Raw genomic sequence first — 15612 nt, 5'->3', positions numbered from 1 at the left:
GATAGATTCAGTGCAGGTAGTGGGCCAGCCGGCTTAGTAGGCCTAATATACATGCAATCCTGAGGATCCACAAATTTTATGGAAAGTTTGACGGAGGATAGTGAAGGAAACGATTCGTATTTTTTAGATAGGTATAGATTTAGGCGTGGAGGTCTCTTTTGTATGCTTCTTCGAAAAAGAAAAAAAACCTCTTTAGTTCACTCTAAGGTTTGCCATCGGGATACCGATACATCTTTTAGAAGGGCCAAGCAAAGCCATAATTAGATCGACCCTAGCGTCGGCCCTTCGATCACACATTTCTTCCATTCGCTGTTTCGTTGGTTCACAAATCAACACTGGAACCATGGTTCTCGCATCGTTGTTCTCCATTCATATCCCTCGACATGTATATAAATGTATTGCTTATTTCTCGCCTGCTTGGAAGCCGCTATTTCTTGTTTCTGTGTATTGAATGGATTGATCGTAACTTGATGCCTCGATCAGTCGTGTTTGAGAAGGAAAGAGGTCCATCGTAGGAACCGAACAGACCGACCTTTCGACCGCACAGATTGTAAAAGGCTAACCTTTAACCTATATTACCAAAGGTTTAGCGGCTCATCACAAGAACCCCTCGCATCCGTCCCCGGACCTGCCTAACGCTCGCTTTAGGCCGGTCCGTGAGAAATGGTGCCTTCTTGATACTCGTAGTTAGAAACCTGGTCTATTCTACAAGTGGCAAGCATCATGGATTTCGGGAACGATGTTTTTGCAGTGAGCCTGGTAGAAAAACAAATGACCCTTTCTCCGGCGAACGATGTTTCTACCAGGGTCCCGGCACGTCCTAGTGGATCCCGTCTCCGGCGACGTAGCAAACCGCAGAGCAACCACGAGTGCGACACGGAAAGGCCTTTCTGGGCCCGATCGTCGCGTAGCCCAAAGGGAGGGAGGCCCCCACCAAAAATCCGGCACGAGCCAATCAGAGGCCTACGTGCTGGATGTGTCTTACCTTTCAGCCAATCAGGACGCAGATAAGGCCCGCGGTTGTGGCCAACAGACGCACCAAAAGTGCAAAGTACACCCCGCGCGGGCCCAGAAAAAGCGTACGAGCCGGGGCCACCTCGATCCGCCATGCCTGCTATAAACCCACCCCGCGATATTTTCGCCGGAGATACATTCCCGTTTCTACGTACAGTACGGTACAGCGCCGACACGACGGGAGTAGCTAGGCGAGTAGCCAGCCAGCCAGCTAGTGTGGTTTGATTTTTTGATGAGCAGCTCGTTGGCTAAGGCGGCGGCCGGCGCGATGGGGAGCAAGGCGGCGCGCGCCTGCGACGGCTGCCTGCGGCGGCGGGCCAGGTGGTACTGCGCCGCGGACGACGCGTTCCTCTGCCAGGCGTGCGACGCGTCGGTGCACTCCGCGAACCCTCTCGCTCGGCGGCACGAGCGAGTGCGCCTGCGGCCCACGTCGCCGCTTCAGGCCGGAGCCGGCGGCCCGCGGGCCAGGCGCGGGGACGAGGTCGTCCCGGCCTGGTTCAAGCGCAAGCCGCGGACCCCGCGCGGCAAGAGCGTCATCGGGCATCTGCTGTCGTCGCGGCGGCCCGTCGTGGTGCCGGACGAGGCGTCCGGTGGGGAAGGCTCGCCGGAGGAGCACAAGTTATTTGAGGGGGAGACTGACGAGGAGGAGCTGCTGTACAGCGTGCCCGTTTTTGACCCCGCCCTCGCGGAGCTCTGCTCGCCGTCGTCGCCGCGGCATCTCGAAGACTACGCGTCGTGCTGCAACGAGGACCGCGTCGTTGTGCTCGAGAGCCCGACGGAGCCTGCGGCGCCGTCTCTGGCAGTTGATCAATTCTTCCCCGACAGCGTCGTCAGCTTCGGCCCCACGGACGCCGAGCTCATGGAGTTCGCGGCCGACATGGAAGCGCTTCTTGGCCGCGGCCTGGACGAAGGGACCGAGGAGGAGCCGTTCTGCATGGAGGCATTGGGGCTCATCCAGCCGATGGTTGACGTGGACGGTGCCGGCGGGCGAGTCAAGATGGAGACCGACGGCGAGGCTAGAGGCATGTTTCTGGCGTGCGGCCTCGAGCGGGAGCCGGAGACGGAGGTGTCCGGCAATATGCTCGGCATCGACTTCGACGACGACTACGGCTCACCTCAGGCCACGCCGGACGAGAATGCGGCCAGCGGGAGTGCCGCACGATTCCTTCCGAGGAGCCTCTCGCTCAATCTAAACTACGAGGCCATCATCGACAAGTGGGAGAAGTCGCCGTGGGCCGACGGCAAGAGGCCGGACGTCAAGCTCGACGGCTGCTGGCCACACGACTACTCGGTACGTACCATACTTTACGTTACGCGCCGGCTTCGGCGTCTGAACTCTTCTTGCACATCGGTCCTGTGCGTCCCTGTATATGCTAAGATGCTAACCTTGATGAGGTAATTTCGATGTGCAGATGAGCGTTTGGATGATGGGAGGAGTGCTCGTTGGCCATGGCACGGAGGAGCTGCGAACGCCGAGGACGAAGATGGACGGCGGCAGGGACGCGCGGGTGTCGCGGTACCGAGAGAAGCGGCGGACGCGGCTCTTCTCCAAGAAGATTCGGTACGAGGTGCGCAAGCTCAACGCCGAGAAGCGGCCACGGATGAAGGGCCGCTTCGTCAAGCGGGCCAACGGCGTTGCCGTCGCCACGGCCTGCGTCGCGTAGCTCTGCCGATCGTGCAATGCCGTCGGTTTGCATGCACACGCACATGACTGCTGCAGGCTGTGTGGGCTCGTGTCATGAAATGACAACACAAAACAACTCGTCGAAACTGCTTAATTTAGTTGCTTTTCTTTTCAAATATCCCGATCACCGATGTTACTATCTTGTTGAGGATCCAAGGAATTTCCTGTGATCACGAAGGTCGAAAATGAATAATACTAAAGCTTTTACGAAGAATCATACTGAGCGAATTTCCGCGACTTGATGATGATCGTCGTTGGGACATGGCGGCACATGAACATCTCCGTTCATCTCGTGCTATTCTTCTCAAATGAGTTTTCAGTTGAGTTTAGTGAATAAGAGATTATAGAAGTAGCTCATGCTTTAGTGTCTTTTGCTAAAGGAGGTGTAAACGTTGCGGCGTTGCAGCTGGAGTCTCCTCCGATCATTGACGAGCTTCTCGCTCAGGATTGTAAGAACATGATTCATGTATGTTGTTTTAAAATAAAACCTTTATAGGGCTGGGTCGTGATTTCTACGTGGCAACGACCAAGTCAACATTTCTCTACAAGAGTCAAGATGTCTACGTGGCACGGTCAATCTTACGTGACAATAATTAAGACTAGTCAACAACTTAAGCCTCTCATGTCTTGGTCAAAGAGAGAAATAAGCTTAAGTAGTGGACAAGAAAGATGTTAGGATGGGGCCTTTAGTCCATGGTGGACCATGGACCAACCCCCACTTTTCCCACTTGGTGCACACAAAACTTATATACCAAGAAGCTACTTTTACCATTTTGCCCCCACTTTTCTCTCTCCATTAAGGGTAGCCATGGTCTTTTGTCATGGACCCCTAGGATATAAGGGGCTGTTTGGTTTACAACCAAAACCGACCCTACCAAAATATTGGTCCGCCCGTGATATTTGGCCACCGTTTGGACGAAGGCCGAATATTTGGCTCGCCCAGCCTGCCGCGGGCGCGCCCGCCCTATCCCATGGAAATCGTTGGTGAGTTGAGGGTGGCGAAAAACTTCGCTAGAGAATTGGCAACGTGCCATCGCCATTTAATCCACGGTGGGTCCCAGCCTATTTACTCGGTCGATGGCTAATTACCTCCTCCTGTGAAACGAACAACAGTACAGCCTTGCGTATCTTCTGTTCGGGCCTGTACGCATCTAATAAGATCTTACCTATCTCTATGTTCTCTAGTTATCAAGTGACGGCTGCATTAAATGAAAAGTTCAACAACACTTCCCCTTTTTCTTGCGAGAAACTTTTTCCAACTCTATCTTAATCACCTTCTCTAATCCATGATTACTCCTAGATTTTGAATTGACTATTGAGAAGTAGATCATGCTAGTCTTGCAATGAATAATTGTAGCATCATGCATTGCCAAAAACTTGGCCATTTACATTGGTTGTAATCCAAACAACATCTATTTACCAAAAATTTGGTCATGCCCCTCTTTTGGTCATGCCAAAATTTTGGTGGGGTTTGTTGGGGCTTAAACCAAACAGCCCCTAAATACCCCCCATGGGGCATGCACCATTCACTCTCAACTTAAATAAACTCAAGGGGAGAGGTCTAGAGAGCCTCTTTGAGAGGAGCTCTAGTTTCGGGATTTCGGGAAGTCTCGTTCGGCCCGAGCCCGAAGGAGAGGGAATCGGGTTAGAGTCCTAATGGTATCTCGACCTCGCTACTTGGAAAGCCTCGCTCGGCCCAAGTACGAGGTGGCCCCTTTCGACCTCTCGCTAAGTGATTCGGGGAGCCTCGATCGTCCCGAAACACTTTGGCTAACGATTTCCTCGAAGCCTCTCCTAACATAGGACTAGGTCACACCCGCAGGGTCGACCGAACCTACTCAAAAAGTATCGACATGTCAACTTGTCCAAGTGTACGGCGATCTTCGCTATAAGGCCGGCGTACACGCCCTATTTTATACTCGCGCTTGTGCCATCGAGCATTGGCACCCTTTACTCTAATTGTTGTTGAGAACAACAACAGTGGCGCCGACCGTGGGGAACCCTCGTTGCAATTGAAGATTTAATGGCCCCGACGAAGCCTACTTCATCGGGTGCCCAACTTGCCGCGATGTCTACACGGTTGCAAACAAAGAAAGCAAACGCCTCGTGGGCTCCCGAGGAAGAAGGAGTGCTCACCAATCCGGACGTCGCCGCAAGCATGGTTGCCACGACGGAAGTCGTGGTCGCACCTCCGCTCCCGGCCGTCCCTGAAGAAACCGAGGTGCTCGAAACCATCGTAGGCGGTCCCTCGACACTCACCGACGTAGTGGCAAGGATCGGTGAGCTGCCTACAGTTGCCGCCCCCGCAGGGGATACGGAACTCGACATGCCTCGCTCGATGGGTTTTGCGCCACCTTCCCTACAACCGGTAGTGACCCTGCCCTCAGAACCTACAAGAGAAACACTTCAGGAGAATCCGCGCCAGAAAACCAAGGAGTCCCGGCTTACGACCCCTCCAACTCAGGACTGCCTCCGTTGGCACTCGCCGTCATCGCCCATGGAGCTCGTTGGTATCATCCTTATTGGGGGCTTCCGCCAAATGGCGCTCTCCAAGATGCGCATGCTCGACACCAACCTCACTTGGTGAACGCCCCGCAAGCGCCCCTTGCTCCCCCGCCGGGGTCGAGCAAGGTGGGAACCAAGTACCACCTCAAGCTATGCCTCGCGGAGAATGAGACCCCAGCGTGCATGGAAATGAGCAAGTAGCGGAGTCCGGAGCCCGTCCCGGCGGCGAAAGAAATTCCCATCGACGTTGCGACCCCTCAAGAAAACGCCGAGATCATTCTCCAGGTGACCCTTCTAGCGACAAAAGCGACTCCGACGAGGGAGGACCTCGCCGCAGAAGGAACCGGAAGAACCGGCCGACTTGTAACCCGCTCACACGGGAGATTCAAGACGCGCCTTTTCCGCCAAGGTTCAAGCCGCCTACGATACGACCGTACGATGGGGAGTCAAATCCTCTTTAGTTCTTGGATGTCTACTCCACCACCAAACGGGCTGCCGGGGGAGGTCCCGTTGAGATCTGCAACCTCTTTCCGCTCGCGCTCACCGGGATGTCGCAAACTTGGTTTTATAACCTGCGAAAGAACTCCGTGCACTCGTGGGAGCGCCTCTAAGAGGTCTTAATCGCCAACTTTTAGGGAAACTTCAAAGAACCCGTGCAGGCTCACGAGCTATACGCCGTGAAACAAAAGCCGGGGGAATCCCTCCGAAGCTTCTTCCATCGCTTTGCGAAGGTACGAAGCCAAATCTCCAACCCACCGTCGACCATCATGATTGACGCATGCATGCAAGGCCTTCTCCAAGGAGAAGTGAATCGGGCCATAAGTCGCAATCCTCCGAAGACGACCGAGGAGCTCTATCGAATCTTGCAGGAATACGCTCGGGACGAAGACGGGGACATTGCCAAAAAGGACGCACCGCGTGCCGCTCCCGAAGGAACTCTCCCGAAGGAGCTCCAAGAAGAAGAGGAGGTGGGGGAAAAAGGCTCCCGGCGACCAAGCCCGGAAGATCTTCGCTGTCGAAGCACAAGCATCGTCCCAAAAAGACTTGGCAACCCAAGAAGCCACCTCGCCCCGCCGAGGGAGGAACTGGAAGATGCCTCATCCACAACTCGGCAAGCCACAACACCAAAGAATGCAACACTCTCATCGCGGCTCGCGAAGAGTTCCAAGCACGAATGCAAGCCCGGCGCAAGGATGAGAAGACAGCCGAGGCTCCACGCCCCGCCAACGTCCTTGTCGCTGATCCAGCACCTAAGGAGGATAACCTCCCGTTTCAGGAACCCACGCGTCACGTCGAATTGATACTCGGGGGCTCCGCCACGGGCCGGGGATCGAAGCAGCAACGCAAGGAGTATGCTCGCGAAGTCAACGTCATGGGAACCTTCACCCCGACACCGCCACTAAAGTGGGCGAGCGTGCCAATTGCCTTCACGGAGGAAGACGCCTAGGGGATACGCTTCCCACACGACGACGCCCTCTTCGTGATGGCGATCGTCGCCAATTGTGAGCTCAAGAAGACTCTTGTGGATGGCGGAAGGTCCGCCGACATCCTATATCTAAGCAAATTGAAGAAGCTGATGGAACCGCAAGGGGGATACAAGAACGGCTCGGTGTAGCCATCCCTTTATCTTGTCACCGGCTTCGTGCCAGGGAAGTCCATTCAGCCGCTTGGACAAATTGAGCTCATCACGACCTTCGGAGACGCCACGAATCATCGAACCGAGCTCGTGCGCTTCGACGTGGTGGATATGGAGGCCTCCTTTAACGCCATCCTCGGAAGGACGACGTTAAACCGTCTCTGCACCGCCATCCACCACAACTTCTTGTGCATGAAGTTCCGTGGCGAGCAATCTTCCGATAGGAAGACGCTCTACCGCCATGGGACCAAGTGCACCGAGAAGGAAGAATCATCTAAGAGTATCAACATGCTTTCGAACGTGGGAGCACCCGAAACTGTCCACCCGGAGCGCTACATCCCTAAGCCCCTACCCGAAGGAGATCTCAAGGAAGTATGCGTCTCCCAAGATGACGCCACGCGCACGGTGAAGATCGGAGCCGACCTCCCGAGCAAACTCCGGTCCCACTCTGTCGAAGCCTGCTGCTCCGGTGTCAGGGCGTGGACGAAGCGCGCCCAGATGCGCTCCCGCCGGTGCGACGGGCCTACCGCCCCAGCTGAGATGCCAGCCGTGGAGGAGGCGGCAGACCGGCGGCAATAGGGTGCCGGCCCGCCGAATTGCCTTGGCCTCGTCGAGGCGAAGCCACCGCCGCTCGTCCCAGTTGTTGCCGGCCATCTAGTGGACGAGTGAGAGGAGAGGGCGAGGGAGGAGGGGCCAGTGAGGGGAATGGCGAGCACCGCGGGGGGGGGGGGGGGGGCGCTTTTATAGCGGCGGAACGTGAACCGGCGAGGTGTGAACGCGGTGATAATGGGCGTCGGCAATGCGCGGGGGCGGCCGGGTGGCAACCGGCGGGCCGACCGACATTAATCGCCTCGGGGAAGCCGGTGGGATACCGGTGAGAGCGATCAATAGCCGCTGACAAGACAGGCCCGCCGCAATAACGCGAGGCGCCGGCGCCCCCGCTCGCCTCCCCGTGGGCTGGGTGTGGCCTTGGGGCGCCGGCTAACTTTCTGGGACGCGCCGGCTAAAAAAATATTTTGGGGAGGCCGGCTGGGTCGGATTTTACGGGCCGGCGGCCCCCAAAACCATTTAGGGGGCCTTTAGGAGTGGCGGCTGGAGTTGCTCTCAGACACGCACGCTTACAAGGTCCTAGGCTCGGTTAGTAACGCAGCCCACGGTTCCTGACGGTCACTTGAGTTACCTTGCATTCGATGTTGGGCCTGAGCAAGCCGGCTTAGGGTGTGTTCGGAAGCTTACAGCTTCCCCAAACTCCAACGCGGAACACCAATTTTGTGTACAAAACTGGAGCACCTCTTTTGAAGATTCCCGAAACATGAAAACACGGAGCAGTGCGAAATTACAGCAATGTTGCCACCGTTTTAATGAAAAAACGGTTCAGATCTATTTCTCTTCCCTGACCTCGTTTCCCGATACAGTCTTTGCACGGCTTTCCCCGTGGCCGCCCTCCTCGTCCCCGTTCTCCGGCGCGGCCTCCTCCTCCCTCCTTCTCCGACGGACTTCTCCTTCCCCGTTCTCCGGTAGCCACCCCCATCCCCACCCTTGCCAATTCTGCGGCCTTCTCTTCCTCCTCTCTTGTTCCCCTGTGCAGGCACCTGCTCCGTCCGAATCTCCGCCCTCTGCCCCATTCTCCAGCACAGTCTCTTGATACAGCAATGACCGCCGTCGCCCCATTCCCCGTTGTTCCGTTCTCTGGCACAGCGAGCAAGATCCCATCGATTCCATCCAAGACTGGCTGGGCCAAGTTGATTAATGGGCTTCCAGCCCAGTAGCAAACGAGGAGTAGCACCAAACATGTTTAGCTCCGAGTCAGACGCTGGAATCGCTATCGAAAAGTTGGATCTACGGATTTTGAAAAGCAGAGGACATCCGAACACACCTTTGGGTAGTCACAAAGCTGGGCTCTCCAGTAGTCACACGAAAAAAATAGTCCCAACGAAATTGCCCCAAATACACGCAAGTCCTGGGACACAGATCGAGCCACACATCGCAACGGAGCAGCCGAACTGTCCAGTCTCGTGATCGGACACCTGTCCCTCCCACTGGCAACTGGTCCAATCCGTTTACGGCCCCACGCGTCAGCGAACGTGGCTAGAAACCAGTATCTCTATCAGATATCATTTCGCTCCGGCTCCAGATTTTTTTTCTCGCCTATAACTTACTCCCCTCGTGCGGCCGCGTCGTCCTCCCCACTGGAGGCGAAGTCAAGGTGAAAACCCTCAAGGCGAAGCAAGACTCAGATAGGGATAGCGCGAGTTTGTTGTAGAGAGAGAAGTTTGAGCAAGAGGGTGGAGGAGAAGTCACGATGAAGCTGTTCGTGAAGACCCTCAAGGGCACGAACTTCGAGATCGAGGCTAGCCCCGAGGCGTCGGTACGATCCCTATCCCATCTTCCCCCCTTCCGTCTTCAATCCGTGCGATTCGGCGCAATTCTCGAGCAATTTGCTCGATTTGGGGCCCCCGTGTTGCGATTCGTTCCCGGCTTGGTACAGGGATTAGGTTCCCTTGTGTCGATGACGCGTTTTTAGAAAATCTAAATCTAGGGTTTAGTAGATGTTCAGCTCTGCTGTACCTGTGGTGAACGCGTGGTGCGGATCGGTCACAGAGGGGAGTCTAGAGTGTTCGGGCGCCTATGTCTGTAATTTTACATCGTTTTGGTGCTCTGAATTTGGCATGTTAGGTACTGTCGCGTTGTAATTGACATATGTCCAGCTATCTCTGGAAGTCTGGTTAGTCAATGTGATTGATGCTGCAATATATGATGGTTTGCTTTGGAACTAGTGGTACTGTGCTTATCATTGGCTCTGTTTTGCAGGTGGCTGAGGTCAAGAGAATCATTGAAGGTGCTCAGGGGCAGAATGTGTACCCTGCGGATCAGCAGATGCTCATACATCAAGGCAAAATTCTCAAGGATGATACCACTTTGGAAGGCAACAACGTTGCTGAGAACAGCTTCCTTGTTATAATGCTGTCTAAGGTGATTCTCCATAGTGGAATACCACTTATTATAATGCATAGAGCATGAGCGTAGGAACCTTTTGTTGGACATAGATCCATCAGAACCTACGGCCGTTTACGTCCATCAATTTTTGGGATATGCGCTGTTCGTGTTCAAAGGAAGGAGAAACTAAATAGGAAGGATTAGCAGAGCTAGACATAACTAATAAGCCTAATTTGTTCATTTCCTGTGTTACAATATTATCTTACCTGTTGCTTTGTTCATTTCCTGTGTTCGTAACCAATGAGCTTTCAAATCATTGATATGTGAGATTAGATAAGATATTCTCCACCCACTTGGACAGCGTATTTTTTCCACCTTGCATGTTATATCCGCTACATTACAATTTCCTATTATATGTTAATCAAAAGCGGGCTATGCCTCTTTGCATTTTTATTAGCCTGCTGCTTAAAGGAAGCAGTATAAACATTGATGTTCTGTGTTTTAGTTGTTTTGGATTCCACATTTAGGTGTTCTCAATAATATTGATAGCACACTTCTACTGTGTTTAAAGGCTTGTCAACTTAGGTAAAAATTAGTGCCACAATTATCTGATATTAGTAGTGATATGATATGCATAAAATTTGTAGGCTAAGGCATCACCGAGTGGTCCTTCTACTGCTTCAAAGGCCCCTACTATCCAGGTAAAATTTGTAGATATAATTAGATATTTAAACTCAAGCTTGTTAATTTCTTTTTCTTCGTGTTGCAGTATTTGGTAGCAACTATACTGCATTATGTTCTTTGCAGTCATCTGCCCCTTCACATTTCTATTAATATCTAGTCATTTCTTGTGCAGTTTCCAGCCTTGTTTGTCAATTTTGTGTTTATTCTGCATCACCATTCTTACCTTGCATCTTGAACCAACAAATGAATACAGGAAAGCAATTGCATCAACAGTGCTCTGCCATGTGGTGTCCCTGTTTCTTTAGAATTGGTTGTGGAGGTCTTAAATTAAAGAACGTTCGTACTTGGTTTACTGAACCTGAAAAGTTGTATTTCATAAATAATAGTAAGAATGTTGGAGCTCTGTGATAAAAAAAGTCATAACCTTCTTGACTTCAGTGTTGGTGTTCCCTTTAGCTTGTTCATGGACAAAATTGTAGAAAATTTTCATTTTGTATCATATAATTACACTGTGTTAAATTTACTTCTTTGTGATTTTGGATATCCTTGTTTATTAGTGTCTTACTGGAAAAAATTATTTATCACTTCGCAATAGGCTCAACCTGCTACTCCAGTGGCTGCTGCTACTCCGTCTGGCCCTGCTACCCCAGTTGCAAGAACACCACCTTCAACAGCACCTGTTTCTGCATCTGAACTGTGAGTTATCTATTCCTCCAAATCTTGTATTGAAAATTTGAAATATGTCATCTCTCTTGGTTATTAACCTTCTCGTTCATAGGGCCCCACCCAGTGCACAGCCTCCAGCTGGTTCTGATATTCCAGCTGCTGCAGTAACTGCATCGTGAGCCCCTTTTGCATCTTTCATCTCATTCCGTTAGAAGCTATCATTTTTCTGTTTAGTTCATAATGTGTGTAGCAGATTTGTTAATTGTATTTTCTAGTGCTTTGTCCTTGTGATTTCTAGTTACAGATTACCTTCTAACTTTAAATGCTTATCTATTTTTTTGCATTGGTGAGGCCACATGTTTCTCCTTTGTTTTCCTGTTAGACGGCATGTACGGTTATGCCATCGTTGATTCCTGTTGTGAAACCTACCTTTTCTTCTTTTTGAAGTGGAGTTCTGAACTTTTTGGGATTCATGAGAAGAGAAGGAATTTATAATTTGATAGTAGTTGTTTTACTGGTACATACATGGAGAATAAACTGGCCATACCAGAGTATTTTATTTTGACATCTGTAGAAATATAAATTATTAATTTAATATTCTTTGAGTTGTACTGCTTGAATCATAGAAAATATTGTGTATGACATTACATTTACAGTAGAAGTTTCACATAAGTATATTAATGAAACTTGGGAAATTATGACATTATACATTACTGTAGAAGTTCCACACAAATATATTAATGCAATTATGAAATGCATCAGTTGACATTATAAAATATTGTACTCCATGCATACATTGTCATTTTTCATTAGATTAACATTTTACATGAAATTATGACATTACATTTACTCCATGCATACATTGTCATTTGTACTCCATGCTACCACAGGACATGCAGTATTGTGTTATATTTTCTTTGACAGTTGAGCCAATAAGAAGCTTCAAACTGGTTGTAGATGTATATGTGGTTACTGAATTTTTTTCTTTGACAGTTGAGCCAATAAGAAGCTTCCACATTCTCTTTGCTTTTGCATCACTTGTTTTTACTATAATTAATATTGCTCTAATGTGCTTGTGCTGCATTTTCACCATAAGTAATGCTGCTTTAATGTGTTTGTGCTGTATAGAGGTGACGCTGATGTTTACAGTCAGGCTGCATCAAACCTTGTCTCAGGCGGCAGCCTAGAACAGACAGTCCAACATATTCTTGACATGGGTGGTGGCACCTGGGAACGTGATATGGTTGTCCGTGCTTTACGTGCTGCATATAACAACCCTGAGAGAGCTATTGACTATCTATATTCTGTAAGTTCATGTTATGCATAAAATTATAAAGAGTTGGCATAAAAGAATAACCAACTAAGTTTCATTCGTTTTTATGCTAGGGAATACCTGAGAATGTAGAGGCTCCACCTGTGGCTCGAGCACCTGCTCCAGTTCAACAGGCAACAAACCCGCAAGCTCTCTCTCAGGCTGCACCCGTGCCACCAGTGCAGCCATCGGGTGTCGCCTCCGCAGGGCCTAATGCAAATCCTCTTAACCTTTTCCCTCAGGTATGTGCTTTACATGTACCTTCGGACCTTTATATTTCCAGGATAATTTTACATGGAATCAGATAGTTACAATATTACAAAGCAATCGGAGTTGTGGACATACCACTATTTTTTTTTACACTTAGTTAAATACCATATGCATCATCAGAAGCATGATTAATCTAAAGATCAGTACTGATGTACTGGAGGAGAATTTCATGGCATCATCTTGGTCAATTTGGATTAGATATGTCTTCAGTCTTGGTGTGGAAAATACAAATACAAGCAGCGCTGCACCTCTATCCCCCTGATGCATTCTGCAGCTTTCTTATATGCTGCAATTACAGTTGCTGCCTATTGTACATGTATATTCTGAAAACAAAATTTTCTGGGTGAGTGTTTTACTTGTTTTCATTTGAAATAACTTAATAGGGTGTTCCAACTGGTGGGTCCAATCCTGGTGCTGGTGTGGGTGCGGGCGCCGGTGCCCTTGATGCACTGCGAGCGCTTCCGCAGGTACTAGCAGTTTAATCTTTATATTCAGGTTGGCCGCTAAACGTGTTACAATTCCTCACACTTGTGTGCTTGTTCCTTTCAGTTCCAGGCACTGCTTGCATTGGTCCAGGCTAATCCTCAAATCTTACAGGTATACGTATAAGAAGCCTATTAATTTAGTGAAGTTTTTGGTACTTGAAAAAAAATTAGTTGCTGTGGTGTAATAAGCGCATAATGGTATGATACTGATACTGTGTGTTCACAGCCAATGCTTCAAGAGCTAGGGAAACAAAATCCGCAGATCCTGCGGTTGATTCAGGAAAATCAGGCTGAGTTCCTCCGCTTGGTGAATGAAACACCTGAGAGTGGTGCTGCCGGGTAAGAATTAAGAAACATTACTCAACTATGTGCGCTTGTTATGCATCTGTGCAAACAATATTTACACTATATTCTCCGCTCTTTGTTCAAACAGAAATATACTAGGCCAACTAGCAGCTGCAATGCCACAGGCGGCTGTGACCGTTACCCCTGAAGAACGGGAGTCCATCCAGCGGGTACATTTGATTATTTGTTTTACACCCTCCGACCCATGTTACTTGTCAAAATATTACATGTATCTAGACGCTTTTTAAATATTACAGAAATATTACATGAGCAAATTTGAGACAAGTAATATGGGATGGAGGGAGTACTAATTTCTAAAACCTTTTTAATTTCTCTACATGAGTGTTTGTGTTTTGCAACTATTTTCGCTATTGATTGTTTAAACTACCCATTATTAAGGGATAGTATGTATCAATTGCTCTGTTACATCAAAACTTCAATTTGAGTTAGGTATGTAAGTGAAGAATACACACACTGTTCTTGTTAGTACTCTGTTTACCTAAGCTTTTGCTATTTTCAGTGCTTTTAGTGAAAGCCCTGGGGACATAAACTGTAGAAATAACAACTTTCTGAGAATATAAATTTAATGAGGTGTCACTACAGCTGTGTCCGTCATTTTATATGTTGCAATTTAGTCATAATTATGCTGTATAGACAGTTGGTTTTTTAGTCCTGAGCACCACTTCACATTTTATTTTATATATTTTCTTCAAGTGTGGTTCACATTAAAAAAAAATCCACATCAATCCCCATATACATGTGGCAATACACTAAACTTACAAATTTTGTGAAAACGTATTTGCATTTGTGAACTGTGATCTGCGCAAAAAGAACAAAGGATGCTGGATTAAAGGAAATTTTTACTCCTTTTTCTATAGATTACAGAAACGTATGTTCACGTAAATTTGCATCGGGGCATTGTATTGCCACGTAGTGCACAATAATTGCCTCTGAGCTTTTTTAGAAACTTTTGAAATATACAGAACTATTATATTTCTAGCTAGACCACTAGTGCTAAGGAGTGTGTTGGGTTATCCTGTATAGCATAGGTTTGATCTTGCATGTGATTTTCGACACTGGATGGATGCTAAAAAGTTTGTGTACTCGGACGGAATTTACACAAATATTTTAATTTGTTCTATAAATTATGTCACGTGCTGTATAGATACATCTCTTTACTTTCATTCCATCATGCAAGACTTGTGCTCAGTTCTATGCTTGTGTGCCTCAACGTGTCTGATGACAAATTACATGGTGTTGCAATATCCTGCTTGTTCTTCCCTTTTGCTGGATGTTTGTCTGACACATTTGACTCAGATATTTATTAACTATACAATTATTTGATTGTAAGCATGAGTGGTAATTTTGTTGTCTAATTATATTTGTTTGTCTGGCAGCTTGAGGCCATGGGATTCAACCGTGAGCTTGTGTTGGAGGTCTTCTTTGCTTGCAACAGGGATGAAGAGCTGGCTGCCAACTACCTTTTGGATCATGGCCATGAGTATGAGGATCAACAATAGATGTTAGATTGGTGTTACCAAAGAAAAAGCGAGGCAGAGGCCGTGCAGTTCATTGTCAATCTTATTTCTTCCTGCTCAGTAGTACCGCCGATACTTGCCGTTTCTGCAATGCTTCTGACTGTTTTAATTTCTAAGTACATATTAATATTGTCAAAAGGGAAATGTGCTCCATCCGTTTTGTCAACTCTTATCTCTTAAACTGGTAATCTGTTGCGCAGGAAGATATTTCTCTCTTTCCTTGAACCTGTAGGCCTTTGATATGATCAGATGTGCCTATATTTCAATTCATGGTGACTCATTGCTGAACGTTTAGAGAATTCTCTGCGGTTTTTCTTACCAAAGCTTTATACTCATCCCATCCAACAAAAGATGTCTCAACTTCAACTAAATTTGAATATCTATATACTAAGTCATGTTTAGATGCATCCAAATTTCGACAAACTTGAGACATCTTTTGTTGGAAGGAGGGAGATGTCACTAGCATTGAGCCCTTATATGAATGGGTAGATGTGATTTCTAAGTTCCAACCAAATGCACCCTTGGGCCTAAATCCA

At 48.7% G+C, this 15612-nt stretch overlaps 2 protein-coding genes across 2 annotated transcripts; both read left to right on the top strand.

The window, feature by feature from the left end:
- The first annotated feature begins 1137 nt into the window (after positions 1 to 1137).
- Positions 1138 to 2915, top strand: LOC100840783 (zinc finger protein CONSTANS-LIKE 16). The gene is made up of 2 exons (XM_003560788.4): positions 1138 to 2305; positions 2427 to 2915. Exons 1-2 carry the CDS (start codon positions 1247 to 1249, stop codon positions 2676 to 2678), a joined length of 1311 nt encoding a protein of 436 aa, XP_003560836.1. The 5' UTR covers positions 1138 to 1246; the 3' UTR covers positions 2679 to 2915.
- Positions 2916 to 8998: 6083 nt separating this feature from the next.
- On the top strand, positions 8999 to 15364 carry LOC100838271 (ubiquitin receptor RAD23d). Its single transcript, XM_003563932.4, has 12 exons — positions 8999 to 9207; positions 9651 to 9812; positions 10424 to 10477; positions 11056 to 11156; positions 11239 to 11301; positions 12255 to 12432; positions 12513 to 12680; positions 13092 to 13175; positions 13258 to 13305; positions 13420 to 13532; positions 13627 to 13708; positions 14936 to 15364. The coding sequence occupies exons 1-12, from the start codon at positions 9142 to 9144 to the stop codon at positions 15056 to 15058; spliced, it is 1242 nt and encodes a 413-aa protein (XP_003563980.1). The 5' UTR covers positions 8999 to 9141; the 3' UTR covers positions 15059 to 15364.
- The last annotated feature ends 248 nt before the right edge of the window (positions 15365 to 15612 follow it).

This window comes from Brachypodium distachyon, chromosome 1 (assembly GCF_000005505.3).
Source record: "Brachypodium distachyon strain Bd21 chromosome 1, Brachypodium_distachyon_v3.0, whole genome shotgun sequence".
NCBI lineage: Eukaryota > Viridiplantae > Streptophyta > Magnoliopsida > Poales > Poaceae > Brachypodium > Brachypodium distachyon.
This window is presented reverse-complemented; position numbering and strand designations above follow the sequence as displayed.